The 17,211-nt window shown below is 43.2% G+C and overlaps 1 protein-coding gene across 1 annotated transcript in view; it reads right to left on the bottom strand.

Annotated features, from left to right (window-relative positions):
• The window catches only part of SLC41A2 (solute carrier family 41 member 2), a 397,409-nt gene that overhangs the window by 27,725 nt on the left and 352,473 nt on the right, over nt 1–17,211 (bottom strand). The window contains exon 10 of the mRNA XM_078675022.1: nt 2,081–2,229. Within this exon, the coding sequence (XP_078531148.1) occupies nt 2,081–2,229 (149 nt within the window). The remainder of the gene's footprint in view (nt 1–2,080; nt 2,230–17,211) is intronic.

Here is a 17,211-nt window from a genome sequence, read left to right on the forward strand (position 1 = left end):
TGTTCCGAAAAAGGCACATTTGCAGATGGAATAAATAATTATTGTGTAGCTAGCATAAACACAAAAGCTTTCATAAAAAGTGCCTTTAAACTTATCCAACTCTCCAAAACGAGTTGTCACAGATGTCATAAATAATATGCTTTACACATCAAAGTAAAAAAACAAGCATTGTTAAACTGTGTTACAATGTGGCTGGCTCTTTCCTGTGAAAGATCCTATTCTGTGCTTGAGAGTGAACGGGCCATAAACAGTGTAAATTGCTCAAGATCACCATATATTAGGCTGAAGCTGAGATTGAAATACGGTTTTATACTTTGTTCCTAAAAAGGCAGTTTCACAAATTAAACGGACTTGCCAAAGAAGAGGAATTTTGCAAAAAACGTGTTGAATATGAAAAAGTCTCTGCAAAAATGTATTTCATTCACATGCAGAACTATATCCTCTTAATAGTATTAGTGCATCAGACTAAATCAGTGCAGTCCGCAAGCGCCCTCCTAAATTCTGCATGCGGCTCCCTGTTGAAAACGGGCAAGGATTTATTTACAAGTTAATCGACGTGAAAGAAAGCAAGTAATAAGGGTCTCCTGCAATCTTAACTTGCGGGCCAGCTTAATTTCTAAAAACATTTTGGAAAAAAACGTGTTAAATATAAAAAGTTCTCTACAAAAATTCCCAAAAACTATTTCATTCACATGCAAAACTTTTTCATCAGACTAAATCAGTGCAAGTTTTTTTTGTGTAAGTAGTAGTTTTCAAACATGATTTTAGAAACATTAATGCTTCCAGCCACCCTGACAATGACAATAGTGAACTTTATGCCCATCGAATGAAAGGCAAAGGTTTTGTGCAGCTAAAGAACAATATACCTTTTGAGAAGGCTATGCCTAAAAAATATATATATTTTTTTAAAGGGTGTAAGCAGGCTCCATGGAGAAAGTATGCTGAATTCCTTTTTCCTGCAAAAGCGCTCACTTTGAAGTCAGCCGAAAGCAAAATAAACAGCAGGCTCGCTTGAAGACCCAGCTTGACATTTGACCTTGTTCTTTGAATGCATAGAAAATGTGACGAGATAAGAACAAGATTTACACATATGTTTATTACAGAAAACGAGTTTGTGGAAGAATACTGTAAACACAGCTTTGGCATGGGGAAGCACAAACTCGAGTTGGGGAGCCTAAAGCAAATCAAGCCAGCAAATGGATAGCCAGAACACGTGAGGTACAAACCACAAGGCCAATGGCAAGCAATAAGCAGAATACATTCCCAGGTCAAATTTTTGAAACTTCCCAAGTTGTCTTTTGCATACCACACAGCTGAGCTGTTGGGTAGGCTGTGATCTAAAAATGCTTAGCAACTTCAATCTACATGTGGGTTTCTCTGCTGAGAATCGGAGTATACAGAGAACACTTCTCATGTCCACATCATTCCAGGTCAATATTGCTAGGTGTAGAAATGTTGCTTTGTGAGATGTAAGCCATTTTCTTTGCAAATAGCTACTACATTCTACCATAGCTCTCCAACTATAAAAGGGCAATGGTCACTGCACTTAGTCATGGTAGGGCCACATACTCAAAGCCAGATGTTTGGCACCCTAAGTTGATATCATACACAATACTAAAATGATGATGATAATTTGAAGTGTATTGGTTATCTATGTTGAGTTAAAATAAAAACTGAAGCAAGTATGCTGGTGGGACAGGCAGATAAACTACTATTTTTTGTAGGCAATCATGTTTCTAGCCAGAGACTTGCTGATTAAAAGTTGCAAGCGTCAGGCTTTACCCTGAATACAACAGTACAGCTAAGAGAAAGTAAAAGCCCTAGTCTTTCTTACACATAAAGGAGAGCAGTGTTAGTAAACAGAAAAATTATTTACAAGGTCCTATTTTCTTTCCATTGTTTCACTCTTTAAATGCTCAAGTTAAAAAATAACTCAACCTGTCTGGTACATTAGACTAATCTTTCAAGAGGAATCTTCCTTGAGAATTCACTGGGTTGTCTAGACCGGACCTGTATATCCCATTTTCTGTGAAATACACGTGCACATTACAAGTCAAATTTACGAAATCCATTTCCTTACCTGTAGAAGAGCAGCAAACAAGAATACTGCTATAAATATTGGGGTCAAGGAAGTATGACCACTTTTCATTAAATGAATGGTATATAAAAATATTAAATGTCCAGGTATAACCAATAGCAATAGAACTTGAGCTGATTTGTTATTCACACCTGCAAAATAAAAACAGAGGTTCTCAGACTGACATTCACTTTGGGGTCAAGAAAATAAGGCTAGTTTTAGTGAAACTCATGCAGGCAAACAATGTAATTGTACTTTTGTTAAGAATTGCTCATGGGTCCATCTGCAATGGTAAGAGGCAGGCTGAAATATTAGTGGAAACTAATATTTAATTGGGTTGGTGTATTTAAAAATCATATTTTGATAAGTTAATGTTCAAATCAGAATAGGTCTCAACATTAACAGTAGGAATTTTACAATCTCTGTGTTTAGTTTTAACCATGATGCACTCTTTCTCCATTATTAATTAGAACAAATGTAAATAAAAAGTAATGTAAACATCCATATATACTCAGTCTTTCGTAAAAATAAGTTAATTATAGAAACAAACTAAAACTAAAACCAGCCAAAACAATTTTTTTTAAATCCATTAATCAAATTATAACACATTTGGGATCCATCTAACACTAAAGATATAAGCTGCTTTTACAGTGGCTATATGAGAAGACTTCCATAGTGGGTGTAAGTATATTCTACTCTGAACAAATCATGTGGGACAGCTCATTATAGTAAGCTATATGGTTTTACACATAAGCAACAGAAGTAATAGATAGTCTTTAATATCTAGGATGCCAATACCATTTCCCACAATTTAGCTAAATAACACAAAAATGTTGGGAAGGTGACCTTTTTTAATTACAAGTAAGACACTTAGCCTTTTAATGCATTTTTGCTAAAGAATTTCGCAATCACAATTGCTTTTTCACCGGCATATGTCTTAGCAAAAGTACTTGACCTGGAACAGGAAATTACCCTAACACTGAAACATGTTGATGAATTAGATATGCAGGATACACTACTCAATTGTCTTCGTTTTAAAATATCACAGGGAGGCATGAATATTGTCAATTTAGAACCCCCTCCCCTCAACCCCCATTTTCAATCTGATCTGAAGGTGACATTACTATGAAGACAAGGAGTATATGCAACATCTCCACAACACCACGAAGAACCAAAAAAACTATTGTGACAAAGGGAAATTATAACCTCTAATATAGGTCATTACATAGACCATTGTAGGAACAGGACAAATAAAACTACAGAGGATGCTCCTCCGTGTTCGAGACTGTAAGACTCAGATGAAGCATGCTTGTGTCTATAGGAGGGGTTCTCCCTCCTGTGGGACCATTAGGACATAGCACTGATTTGGGTCTATAACTGAATGGAAAGGAAACATAGTAAGTAGTTGATGTAAACATATTTAGCACAGTGCCACACATATGTATGGTGAGTGATGGAGAGCTGTCTACAAAGTCCAATTCACTCATAAGATTAGCAGTCAGTGCTGCAAGTTTGAGGTGACGAAGGGGAGCCCTTTCGCCAGTACTAGGTCTGAACTAAGGAAGATATGGTTGGAATAGGCTCGAACTTGTCACCATGCAGTTGTCTCAGTGGTCCGCCAAATATAGCTGCCAAGATTCACTAGGCAGACGGCAGAGGTCTCAGAAACTTCTGTGATCACCACAATTATAAGGTCTTGTTGATCAAGAAGGGCTGACCTTTTGGCTAACGGCTGTTACCTACTGTGAAGGAAGAAAAGCTCTTTCTTGCCCCAATCCAAGGTTTCCCACATTCAAAGAATTATTTAAGATTGTACTAATGAGTATTTGGGCTAATTTGAGTATAGGGTCCTGAGGGCTAAACTGAGTCTGCTGGCTAACTTAAATGAGGTTGCTTGGACGAGGCAATGATCCAGGACAGACAGCAGTGGCCCAGGTCTTGAAAAAACAGGATGGGTGGCATTGAGACCAAAGAGCAGTGAATCATGTTAGCATCCAGAAGAGGGTCAGAGTGTCTTCTGAAGAAAAGGCCTGCCAGTTCCATCTGCTACCCTACCGTCTTGAATGTGACACGAAAGGTTCCAGGTGGAAGTAGTAAGGAGAAAAAGGGTAGTAATCCAGATCCTTCAGAGTAAAAATCTGGAAACATACAAACAACAAGTGAAATAGTTTTGGTAAACAGCAATAGCTAGAGGAGAAAAAAGCAGAAAACTGAAGTCATCTAGAGGGAGCAATGGTTGAAGAGGCATCTAGATCAGCCGCGACACATTGATTATTTAGAGTTCCTTTTATACAACCGGATGGAAGTGACCTGGAAGAAAACAAAAGATGCATATAGCAAGTGACACCCACAAAGTGGGCAAAACTTTTTCAGCAAAGTAAACTGTAGACTGAAGTTTTCAGAACTGTTAAACACCTTTTAGGAAGAAGGTCAGCCTACCAGTAAAGCCAACGGAATGCACATTTACTTAATCAGGTGAGGAGTACGCATTACAATTTTTGTTAGCAGAGAAAATGTCTGACACATCTAGTGTCTAGGACAAGGCAGAACGCTTTGAGTCACACAAGAGTATAATAGTATCTGTACAGGTGTGTAATAGTACCTTTGAATGAGTTTAAAATGCAACATTATGTACCCGATATCTAGTTATGTTATGTGTGGGCATTTGTAGAGCACACAATTAACAAAAACTGGTGTCCTGGCGCTAAGAGTCTGGATGTGGGGGAGCACATCAATATGAAGTGGTTTTATCCAAGGTACAGTTAACTTTTCAATAGTTTGTTAACCAGGAGGAGATGGGTTTCAGAGGCAAATTGGAAAGGAATGGAGTTCAATAGCCTTACAATGAAAAAATAAAGCTCGACCTCCTGATCTAGAGCCATGGAATTTTGGAACCAGGACAGGCCTGGCTGAGGAGCATCTCAGAGATTGCTGGTAGAAGAATGGAAGTTACATTTCTTTTGTAGATAGGATAGGCCTTGGCCATGGATGGCTTTAAAAACCAGGCACAGAGATTTGAACACCATTTGTTTGTTTTTTATAGTGAAGAGAGTTTAAGGTCGAAGCTATTGAAGAATGTTTGGGGTGAGGTAGAGGCTAGAGCACGTCTAGATGCTAGGTTTTGTAATTGCTGAAGTCCTTAAAGTAAGTAGCCAGAGGCTTGTAGAAAGTGGGCTGCAATAGTCCCATCGGGAGAGTACAATGGACTAATTTGGTGCTGAGTCCTGGAGAGTTAGGGAAGCATTTTATGCAGAATTCTGAACAGTAAGAAACAGATAGAGGCCCATTTTTTCTCCTGGAGTTTTTATAGTGCGAACTTGACCCGAAGGTATCAGAGAAGCTTTACATGAGCACCAGTTGCGTTACAGACGGATGCATTAATTCTTTTTTTTTGTTAGGCACAGGGAGATTAAGTGATTTGCCCAGAATCACAGGATGTTGAGCGTCCCTGCCTAGACTCAAACCCAGTTCCCCAGAGTCGAGGTTGACACCTACAGCCGTAAGGCCACATTCTCCCTTTTGTTCAACTGTGAGGTTAGCAAGAGATCAAAATCAGTAAGGACTCCAAGATAAAAAAAATTCTCAGAGTTTTATATAGCGCGAACTTGACCCGAAGGTATTGGGTATCAGAGCCCTTTATATGAGTACCAGTTTTGTTACAGATGGACACATTCATTTTTGTTAAGCACGAGGAGATTAAGTGATTTGCCCAGAATCACAGAATGTTGGTCGTCGTTGCCAAGACTCGAACCGGTTCCCCAAATTTGAGGTAGACCACCCTAGCCGTTAGGCCACATCCTCTCCTCTAATTGCGTGCAGAGGTGGCTGGGGGAGGAGCAGGGCCAATAAGTGGGACCAGAGATTAAGTGAGAGAAGATTAGGAGAACTTTTTGTAGGAACCAGCCTGATTTCCCTTTTGTCTTGGTTGATTTTCAGAGAGTTGCACTCAGTAACTTTCAGCATGCTAACCTTACATTTGACAGATCCTTGGGTGAATCTGTTGTCTTGAGGGAAAATAATTTGAGGACAAAGTTCAAAGGAATGGACGAGATGAGCAAGTGGATGGCTAAATGTGTTAAAAAGTGAGTGTGTCAGAAAGGAACCCTGAGGAACGGCCTCATCCACTTGTGGGAAATCATATTTGATGACTGCTTGTGAAGGATCCTGAAGATAGGATTTAAGCCATGCTAGACGATGGCTTTGAATGCCTGTCTCAGCAAGCTGATCAAGTAGTAAAAAGTGAGGACTGTATCATATGCCACAGACAGATCAAGCAGTACTAGGATGGAAGACAAGCCTAAATCAGAAAGTTGGCGAAGATTGTCCAGGGTCGAGACCAAAGTGATATTGGTGCTGTAGGCTGGTTGAAACCTCGATTGGGATTAATCAAGGGGAATGCTGGATTTCAGGAAATTAGAGATTTGTCTATTAGTCTCTTTTTCCAGTATCCAGACTGGCAGTAATAAGAGGGCGATTGGGTGGAAGTTGTTACTCCAGATAGGATTGGCATTAGTCTGTTTTTTTAGCAGTGGGGGACCCGTACGGATTTCCAGCCAGGTGGCCACTGAACTTGAGTTAGAGAGGCATTACCAAGATTGAAAAGTGTATTGATGATGAGGGAGGGGGCAGAATGGAAAATTTTGGAGGGGCTGGAATTGAGAGGGGAGCCGGAACAGATCGATGACAGAAAAGAAGGAAAGGTCTCTAACGAAATGGGAGAGTATTTGGTGAGTTCAGGAGCTATACAAGAAGTAGCTGGAGCTCTATGAGTTCCTAATTGTTTGCTTGGGTATAAGCTATAGCAAATATTAAAATTTTCTATGAGAAAACGGGACAGATTATCGCAAAGGGGTTGGGAAGGTTCCAGCTTGGTGGCAAGACAGTCAAGGGTTTAGATGGAAACAGATTGAATAATTCCTTTGAGAGGCTTCATGTGTTGGAAATTCTAATGGAAAAATAGCCTGACTCGGCTTCTACAATACTCTTCTTGTACATATAGTGTGTTTCCATGAGCTTTAATTTGCCAGAGTCAGTCTGGTCATCTCTTCTCAGTTCTAATTTGACCTAATGAAGTTTACATTCTTTCAAAGTGTCTTCATACCAAAGGGCAGATGGGTTATGTCTATGAGAAAGAGAGTATTAGCTAGGTAGAGCCACCTTGAGTGATGACATGAACCAAAATGAGAAGTGCCTAGCCCAGCAGTCCACTGACGTGGACAAAGTTGAAATCATAGGTTAGGCTTGTAGACTCTTTTTCAAGTAGAGTGGCATGAGTCTGTTTCACTGGCGTGGAGGTTTAAGGGGAGGAGTAGGTCTCAATTTTCCAATAGGAAAGTCTAATATATTAAGAGAAAAGGGGAGCAGGTAGTGGCCAGTCCAAAGAAGGATTCTTGTGGAATGGCAGTTATTAAGAGAATGGAGGCGAAGATTAAGTCCAGAGTGTGGCCCGCTAAGTGGGTATGGACAGATATTAGCTGGTCGAGATTCAGATACAAGAGGACCAACGTAAAGCCTTTAATTGGCTTAGTTTCAGAGGTTTGGGCTCCTATGTTAAAGTCGCCTTGTACAACAAGGTAATTCTTTGCAAAAATGGCTGCAGCTAGAGGGCAGTCTAAGCAAAGAATCCTAGAACTGGATAGGAAGCTAGAGATTTTTATTGAGAATCCTAAAACTTATGCAGAACAGAAAGAATCCAAGGAAAGTGGTGTAATATTAATAGTACTGTGAGCAACCACTGGGAGACCACCTCCAGGACGGTTGATGGTGGGGCACGGAAGGCTTTTAAGTTCTAAGGACATGCTAAGTGAAAGTCTGGGAGGAAAGCTTCTGCTGTCCAGCTTTCAGTGCTAAATATTATGGCAAGTCTGAGTCCAAACAGAAGATCAGATATTTCCATTGCATGTTTGGGAAGTGATTGTGCATTGATTAATGCACAGGCAAAGTTGGCGGACAATTTTATTTGGAGGAGTGTTTCCACAGTGGAGTAGGATTGTGAGGAATCAAGGGGCCAGAAGGATTCTTTTGGGAGGATGCAGTACAGTGGTGGCTCCTCCGCTAATGCGAAGAAGTATCGCCCCACTGCTATTTCAGCAGTGCGAAAAAGAAAATGATCATAACAGGACGTTATTCTCATTTTATTTTTCTATGCAGGAGTCGGGTGAGGCTGGGCTCTGTGATGCCAGAGCGCTGGAGGAGTGGTTTGCACTCCCCAGGTACACATGACGGTTTGGCTGGCCCACTAGGGCCAGCGTAACCGTCATGCGCACTTGGCATGTTCTCCATCGTGATCAAAAGTTGAAGCCTGGATTAGAACCGGCACAATAATTCAAACATACCTGTGATCGCACCCTGCGAAGATTGACTCTGAGACAACGAGTGCAGCTTCCTAAATATCCATTCAGTCAACACGCCGCTCAGGTAATGTTCTTAGAAGTTTGTTTTACTAAAAAGAACCGGCTTGCTCCCGAGTTTGGCGCTGACACATTCCTAAACTGAGACGGTGCGAACATGTCAGAAGGGCGAAAGCGCGGGCAGAACTCACGTCCTTGGTGCGTGTGTGTGCATTTTATTCAAAACAACTTGGAAAATACGGGAAAAATGCAGTTTTGTTTTGTGTGTGGTGGAAGGAGGGATGTGTATTCTGCCGCGGGTGTAAGACAACTGCCTAAGAACTGGGCCGGAAAACCAGACTCACAGCATCTTTGCATCGGGCCTGCACTGGCATCTCTGGTGAAGATGTAACACTCTCCAAATATTGGAACTGACTTGACTTGCTTTTAGAGGGGCTAGGGGCCCCAGGGGCTCAGGGGTCCCAGGTCACGTCCTGCAGAGGCCAGCGCCATCCAAGGGTGACCGTGGGGTGGGATTTATTCATTAATAATGCAGTTTCCGGGGCTAGGTTCCAGAAGGCTCAGGGGCAGGGCTGGACTGAGAAGCAAAACCGGCCGTGGCAAAGTGCTCGGCCGGCCCCCTGGGGTGCGACCGAGCTCTGGGGGCCCAAGAGGTTGATGAGCTGGGGACCCCAGGGTCACGTCCCGCAGATACCAAGGGTGACCGTGAGGTGGGATGTATTCATTATTAATGCGGCCTGGGGGCCCCAGGGGCTGGAGGCCCCAGGTCACATCCTGCAGGGACGAGGCCATCCAAGGGTGCCCGTGTGTAAGTGCGCAATATGTGTTGTCTTAAACAAGAACAACGTCTCTACTTTGCACTCCTGTTTGCCGTAAAAAGTGTTGTTACATCAAGTAGTTCATGTTCACTCATATTCTCATAATTTTGAAATGAACTTCTTCATTTATTCAAGTTTTCATCATCTCATGGAAGCCATGAATTCCAATGAGTAGCCAGAAGGAGCAGCAGGGACAGGAAATCTTTGAGAAAGGGATGACCCCGCCCCCCTCCTCCTCTCATCAGGAGCCTGGAAACGAGGCTGAGAGGGCTGATCCGCAGTTGTGTGATAGAACAACGCTTGCCATTGCCATGCATGCCGGTTCAACGTGGTCTAAACCATGCATGTGCCTTTACCACGCATTCTTTTACAACAAAACATGCACTGTTAAGGCATGTATGGCAAAGACATATGTGTGGTTAAAACGTACCTATATATTCCGACCCCTGCCTTCTGCACTGAGCCCTAAAACACCCCCTACTTTGATCCCAGCCCCTGCCAACTAGCCCGACACCCCCGCCATGAGCCCTAATATGCTCCCCTAGTCCAAAAAACTAACCAGATCCCTGGCTCCGTCCTAAGCCCTAAAATAGCGCCCAGGCCAAACAAGCATTGGCATAGCCAAAAGGTCTTGCCTTTGGGACCTTATAAGTGTATATTTATCCAGCACAATATCTTTGGTGCAACAACATCAAATATTGCATAACTAAACAATTGTAAAGTCCCAAAGGCGAGACCTATTGGCTATGCCAATTTGACATGTGATAGTAAGTAAAACTACTGCATAGGCTAAGATATGTTGCTATTGTACCAATGGACCCAGCTGATTGCATGCTACTATAGAATCTGTTAAAGAATGCCCCAAGAAAAACCCACAGAAAGATGTGCAGAATTCAGCATAGCTGGTGAGAGCCATGCGTTTGTAATATGTACACTGCAGAAGAGAACCAAGCCTGGTCAGCTCAGCATTCTCCCTCCAGTCCCACATGCAATTCATAGAATTGTTGCATTCCCTGAAGCTATGTTGAAATTATGTGCAAAAACAAAAGTTGATGGACAGAATGCAGAACAATGTCATACATTCACCCCAGTACAGAGATCTTGGCCTAAATCCATCGTTTTTTTGCTCACCACATCACCCCAGTTCAGACATGGCCATATGCAAATCAGCCTTGACCCTGTGCCTCATGGGAACAGTCCAGCTCGAACTGCCAAGGCATGTCTTCCCTGGACCAGAATCAAGCATCCTAGGACCGGTTTCTGGCTATCAGCCGTCTTCAGCCAGGATAGCTTGACTCCAGTGGTGTGGAGAGCATGGGACTCACGTCTGAGCATACCCGTCCCACTCGGGGTGACAAATGCAAAAACAAAAGTTGATGGACAGAATGCAGAACAATGTCATACATTCACCCCAGCACAGAGATCTGGGCCTAAATCCATCGTTATTTTTGCTCACCACACCACCCTAGTTCAGACATGGCCATATGCAAATCAGCCTTGATCATGTGCCTCATGGGAACAGTCCTGCCCAGAGCACTTAGCCAATGCAGCCTAGGAGGGAGAGTTGCATCTAAAATTAAGCACCACCGAGGTGTCAGCGATACTGCGAATTAAGCTTTTGGAAGCATTGGGCCTACAAAAGTGTTAGCAAGATATTCTGCCTCATAAAGGCTATGTTGGCTGCCCATCATAATACTGAGGTACGTCCTGTGTTTCTGCAGTACTAGGTGAGGAAAACTGTATGTCCACTGAGCACAGCGTGTCACCGTTTAGGAAAGTTGCCAGAACCTGCGCCAAAGTCAATATCCTAAAGTTTTGCAAGGAAAAACTGTTAAAGACTGTAAAACTGCTTCATCTCAATTAAATAGTGGGAGTATCGCAGTGACTGTTCTGGACGAAACCAACTCTATTGCTCCATAAAGGAGAAGACTGCATTATGGTTGTCAAACATGGCAGGGGTAGCCTTGCTATGTTCAACAGTGAAAGATTCAGATCACAACCATTCTTCACCACCAAAACTCCTGATTCATCAAAGCTGAGCTAGGCCCAGTGATGGGAGGGGAAATGCCTCTTGCCCCTTCCCCCATTATAGTGATGCAGAAGATGGCAGGTCATCCCAGGGAAATAGTTGGGACCTCTTGACCTCCATTGAAGCCAAGTGGCCAGCTTGTTCTTACATCTTTCATCCTCTTCAGGAATGGTTTCCAGTGGAAGTGGGCTGAGCTAGGAATCTGAAGCAAATCAACTGCCTGGCTTTAAAAGGTTAGAAGCCCTATCACATCTGGAAAAGTATAGGACGCTTACAAGGTACCAATTTGTTAGGAATCACGGATTTGATCTTCACGCCACCATCCTTGGACTAATGGAACACCACATTTTTTGAGGTATGGCGTAAGTTCTTCCAATCAAGCAGGAGGAGGACTACTTTCTACTGGATTTCTAGCCTAAGGTATAAGGACTTTGGTCACAATTGCTAGGGCATGTAGAGGCTACACTCAGTGGTCATTCACAGCATCAATGGGGTCTTCTAATGGAGTTATACTTCTCCTGATCTTTATCTGTGAACAAAGAGGTGTTTGTTTCAAACCTGTGCAATAGATGCAGCTATAGCTGGTTGTCTTCTTGCCATATATCTCAAGACAATTGGCCTGTTTGACAATGTCGGTAGACAAGACCCTGTCCTCAGAAAAGCACTCATCACCTAAACACACTAAACAGTGGTGTTGCCGGAGAAAAAAAGAATTGTGTTTGGGAACCCAGAATTTGTCATCTGAGGTCCTTGAGATTGTAGGCTCATTGATGAGCAGTCTTCAGAACTTCTGAGAATGTTTAAGAACTTATGGCTAAATGGCCATGGGAGAGTTGTTGCTGTCATCAGTAGACTGAGGCCCTCATTCTCCAGTGGGGGACTTCAGGGCTGTAATGTACAGCACTTTGAAAGTCATGTCCACAACTCCATGGTATAGTCTGGCTGAGTGCAGGTAGGTCCTTCTGGTCATGGTACCAGTCTCAAAGAAAGTGTTTAGTTCCTTCAACTGAGCATTTTGCAAGGAGGTAGGCTGTGTGCTGGGCAAAACTGGAGTTCATCCATTCTGGAAGTGTGACCTGTAACAGTTGGGAATTTGGACTGGAAGCTGAACTGGAACAAGTCGTGATGGTTCCCATAGGGAGATTGGTGCCTGGGGCTGTTCTTGGCCCACAAAAGCATCAATAGTGTCAGTAGAAGATGCACAAGGAATGGTAGAAGCTGCCTCTGCCCCGGCATGAAAGCCCACATTGAGAATCTAGGACAGTAGAGACGAAAAGCTTCGACTAGTGTCAGAGGGGTACAAGAAAGGGGGGTTCTTAAGCTTTTGCTTTCTGCCTGATGGGCATGGTGACTATGACCAGTTTGCCACTGAAAATGGTTATGGTAGGTACAGGCAGGGAAGAGGAACTGTGCTAGGGAAACTGGCAACAGTTCTTGGCAGAGAATGAATCAGGTCTCTTACTCCTTGTTACGGTAAGCCATTGATGGATGTGGAAAGGAGTGGTGCAGCGGCCAGGGCAGCTGACTTCGGAGCACAGGGTTCACGGTTCTACCCCTGGCTCTGGCGGCAGCTCAGCTCAGCACCATGTGACTCTGGGCAATAGCTCACTTAATTTCCATGACGGCCCCCAGCGCCTTGAGACCCATAAGGGTGAGTAGTTCGTGCTTTACAAATACAGATGGTGGTATAACCTTCCGACAAGTTTGTTGCGGATTGGTGTCCTGGTTAGCTAAGTAATCAGATGTCTCTTCTTTTTGAGGTCGAGCCTAGACAGCGCTTGACCTGTCTGGATGATCTGTGATATGTACATTGTGGGCTTGAACTCCTCCCATCACTTTTCATTTGTCTAAATCAGTTTCTTTTCAAATCCCTTACTTGTCAGTAGGTAATTTTTCTTCCTGGTCCCTCCTTTTTGCAAGTCGTTCACTCCCCTAGAGTATTGCCGCAGGAATTGTAGGCTTCCGCTTTTTTCTGTTTGACTTTCTGTTCAGGAAGTTTTTTTTTATTCAAACAACTTTTTCTGGCACAGCGCTTTGCCCACGAGGTCGCGTTACATTCCTCTTTGAATATGGACTTGTTATATCAGCAATACGGCAACTTGCAAACAACTTTACATTTCACATGTCTTTGTTTGTTGTATATTTTGGTTTTCTCGGCAGTATTGCAACCTGCAAATAACTTTACACATCATGTGTTTTTCTTGGTTGTATTTTTATTTATTTAGATCAGCAGTACGGCATTTGATGTTTAAGCTTTACGAGGCGGGCGTAAACGAGCACTTTGCACAAGTGTGCACTTTTTATTTCCCTTTTCTATGTACGGCACCCACTTCTTGGCCGCTGCGCTTTCTCTGCTCTTTCCCCCTTGTTCATTGCGGAGCAACGTCTTTTAGAAAAGCAAGTTTTCTTTTAGTTTTGCTCCCCTCGTTTAAAAAAAATGTTGTTACTATGTTGCAAAAGCCTCGATTATCACTTTTATATACTGTCAGCTATAAAGAGTTTCGGGTGGGGTTTGAAACAGGACTGCTCCCGTCTGATTTGAGTATGAAAAGTACATTGGCCAGCTGTTCTGCAGGTCACAGATGGCCAGGTACGGGTTAAGCAGAGGACAGGCAGGGCGTGCGGTGTAACCGTGTGTGCCTCCACGCCCAGGCAGCAGGGTGAGAACTCAAGTGTTGCCCAGCCCCAAGATGCTCACTCACTGAGTGCTCAGGGTGGGGCTGCTAGCTTTGTGTTGTTTCCAGGCCAGCCTCGGTCAGGGTTCTGAGACAGACATATAAAGTGCCTGAGTCGCGTCCACCAGTGACTTCATTGCACAAGTCTGCAGTTTGTTCATCTATCGTGCAATGTTAAGGCTCTCTCTACATGATTTAACAACATCGGTGTTGTGCCAAAATTACATTTAAAACAAGGTTTTGAAATTAGAAATCTTTGAGAAAAGTGCAAAAATACACTAGCATTTAACACATATTACCCAAATATTGTAATGGTATCTTACACATAGGCTTCTGGTGCCACGGGAGGCCTTGAAGTGAGGGACAGCTGCCATCAAACATGTATCTGCAAGGTAATCGCACTTCAGCAAGTAAACGCATCCATCTATACAAGTTGTCTGAATGTAGTCAATAGTGATGGTTTTTATTTGCCCGATTGTTTAATAACTTTTTTAATATTTCTAAATTTGTACAATTGAGCTCCTCTGCTTTGTGTTGTTTTTTTCCTCCTCGACCTAGTAAGTGCCCATTCCAGTGGTGGAAACAAAAAGGAAATAGGGTTCATCTTTTGCATGATACTTACTAATCCCCATTCGTGGAGTAGTAAGTACTGGTTGGCTCTTCTATATGCCCATCTTGCAGGCCAGCTAAGGTTAGATACTCTTTGCAGTGAATGTAGGTTCCATTCATCTGTCATGGCTGATTTGCTTTCAAGTTGATGGGTGAGTGCCCGCCAAGAAACCCTTGTGGGTGATAGTGACCTTTACAAATACACAATAATATTGCATCAAACACTCAGGACTCCATTTTCTCCTTCAGTATGGTGTTGTGCAGCTCCAAGAGCTAAAGCCCAGTTCGCCAGAGACCTCTCATAACAGCATGTGGCAGTGCAACATAGTGCACCTAGCGCTGTGATGACATGACCTGTGATAGTGCACCATAGCTCACACTGCGCTAACACTGGTTGATAATGTGCTGCATGGCTAAACACTTATAAGGTCCCAGAGGTGAGACCTATTGGCTTTGCCAATGCTCGTCTTACCCCATGCATGTTTTGGAGAATGTACATGTATTTATATAGCGCAAATCACCGACCCGGTATCTAAGCGCTTGCTTAGGGAACCCGTCCTGGTATTCCCCTGTGAGATACCCCGGCAGGGTATCCACAAGGTGAAAGCCAGGCATCCCGCCGCGAGGGGCCGTAGTGGAGATTAAGCAAGCTATTGCCCAGAGTCGCAGAGTGTGACCCCGTGAGTTGAGTAGGCACCGGAGCGAGAATTGTCGAGTCCGTGGAATTTTTGAGCCCGAGACCCGCCGAGGAAGGGAATCGAACCCTGGTCCACGGCCGATCTCAGCTTCCGGGTCTGCCGCCTCTAACCACTGAGCCACGCTTCTCCAATAATGAATAATGGTGTCTTACACCCTGGGGAGGCAACTTCATGCACTTTTTCAGGAGGCAGTGTATTTCACATGCTGTCTATGAAGTACATGCACTTTCAATGCCTTCCACACAGCTCTGAAGCTGGGTTCAACAGGTGGTGAAGGAAGCATAAAAATAGACCTAACTAGTTAGGTTCAGATTGCAACAAAGGCTGTCCAAGGGGAGACGCTGATCTCAACAACCCCAGTGCAAGTCTCTGCAGCTATTAGAATGAATTGAGACTGGTCCTCTGACCTAGGTCAGGGCAGGGAGACTTGCTCAACCTCTTAACCTGAGGCTTAGTTTCCCTCTTGGAGCAACAGGCCTGCAATACCACACCCAGAGAGAGAACGGCTTGATGCTACAGTATTATAATGCTTTCAGAACTCCTTATCCAGGCGAACAGCCGGGCCTAACTCAACATTGTAAGGAACTCTACAATGTATGAGTGATTTAGTCCGCAGTGGGCACTTGGTTCAGGGGCACTTAATATTTCCTTTGAAAAGCAGGAGGATCATGATGAAACATGTTTTCTGGAACTGGGCAGTGAAATGTTATGACTAGGCACTCTCACCTTCCCCGGGGTTACTCAGAGCACCTGAATAGGACCAGTGTGGCCTCAACCCTCACTGGGGGAGACTCCAAGACTCCTCAGTGACAGAAGGGGCATTCAGTACACATCCAGTAGCTGAGACGCTTACCTCACCTCCAGACTCTTCTTCCTAATGATGAAATCCACCTTCTCCTGTGACAATAATGCACTCTTATTCTTGATGCCTTATTACTCTGTTTGCAAGTCAGGTAGTCTCATATGGGCATGGAGACAATGGGAGTACAAGGAGCATAGGCATCTACTGAGCAACTCTCTACTAAGAAACAGACCAAGAGAGCATGTGGGTCGGTTGAGCAAACAGTAACTGACTAGATTTTCAAGACTTAAAGCAAGAATTTTGCTTCACAAACTAAGGCTGCAGGATAACTGGACCCAAGGATAAAAGCAAGTTCTCATTTACACCCTTTGGCAAGAAAAAGGAACACATTCCAATGATTATGATCTAGTTGTACTAACTTCCCTCTTGATTGATGTGGCATATATCAAGACTGAACAGACCATGGAATCATAAGCATTTAAATTAGAAAGTTTTAAATAACCACCAATAAGGTTGGGATTGTACACGGACAAGGTCAGTGATCTTTTGCTATGGTGCAGTGCACAAATCATTTGACCCTCGAAGTCATAACCAACATCAGTCATATATAAGATGAACAGCATGTGAACCTGGACACAGTGCTGGTTATGGATGTTGTGGGACTTCCCAGTTTTTAAAAGGTCTCTGTGCTGTATGACTTGACACTTGCAGATGCATCAATGGTAAATGGGCTTCGGTAATGCTAGGAAAAGTGGGTGTAACTGTAAGGAAAGGTTTTAACCAGATGATGTACTATTCACATGAATCAAAGATTTGCTTGACAACACAAACGTGCAAAATGGATGCACTACCTTTGAGGGCCTTAAAAGCAATGAAATGTGGTATGAGAAGCCCATATGCATTAAAGAGTATTTCGTTGTCAGCACTTCCTTAAGACAGTTTAACAATATACAGGCAAAAAATGTTGGCTTTTCAGTCCAATATTGCTATCAAATTGCTGTAAAACAATAGACTGCTGCTTCTTCCCTCAGTACTAGATCCAGATTGCAATAAGCGTACTTCCCTCCAGGCAGTATTACAGAGGATAAACAATTAGACTTGCTTTTATTATACTGGTAGGCCTCGTGGACATTGAATCCTAGAAGATTTAATC

This window comes from Lissotriton helveticus, chromosome 1_1, assembly GCF_964261635.1.
Source record: "Lissotriton helveticus chromosome 1_1, aLisHel1.1, whole genome shotgun sequence".
Taxonomy (NCBI): Eukaryota; Metazoa; Chordata; class Amphibia; order Caudata; family Salamandridae; genus Lissotriton; species Lissotriton helveticus.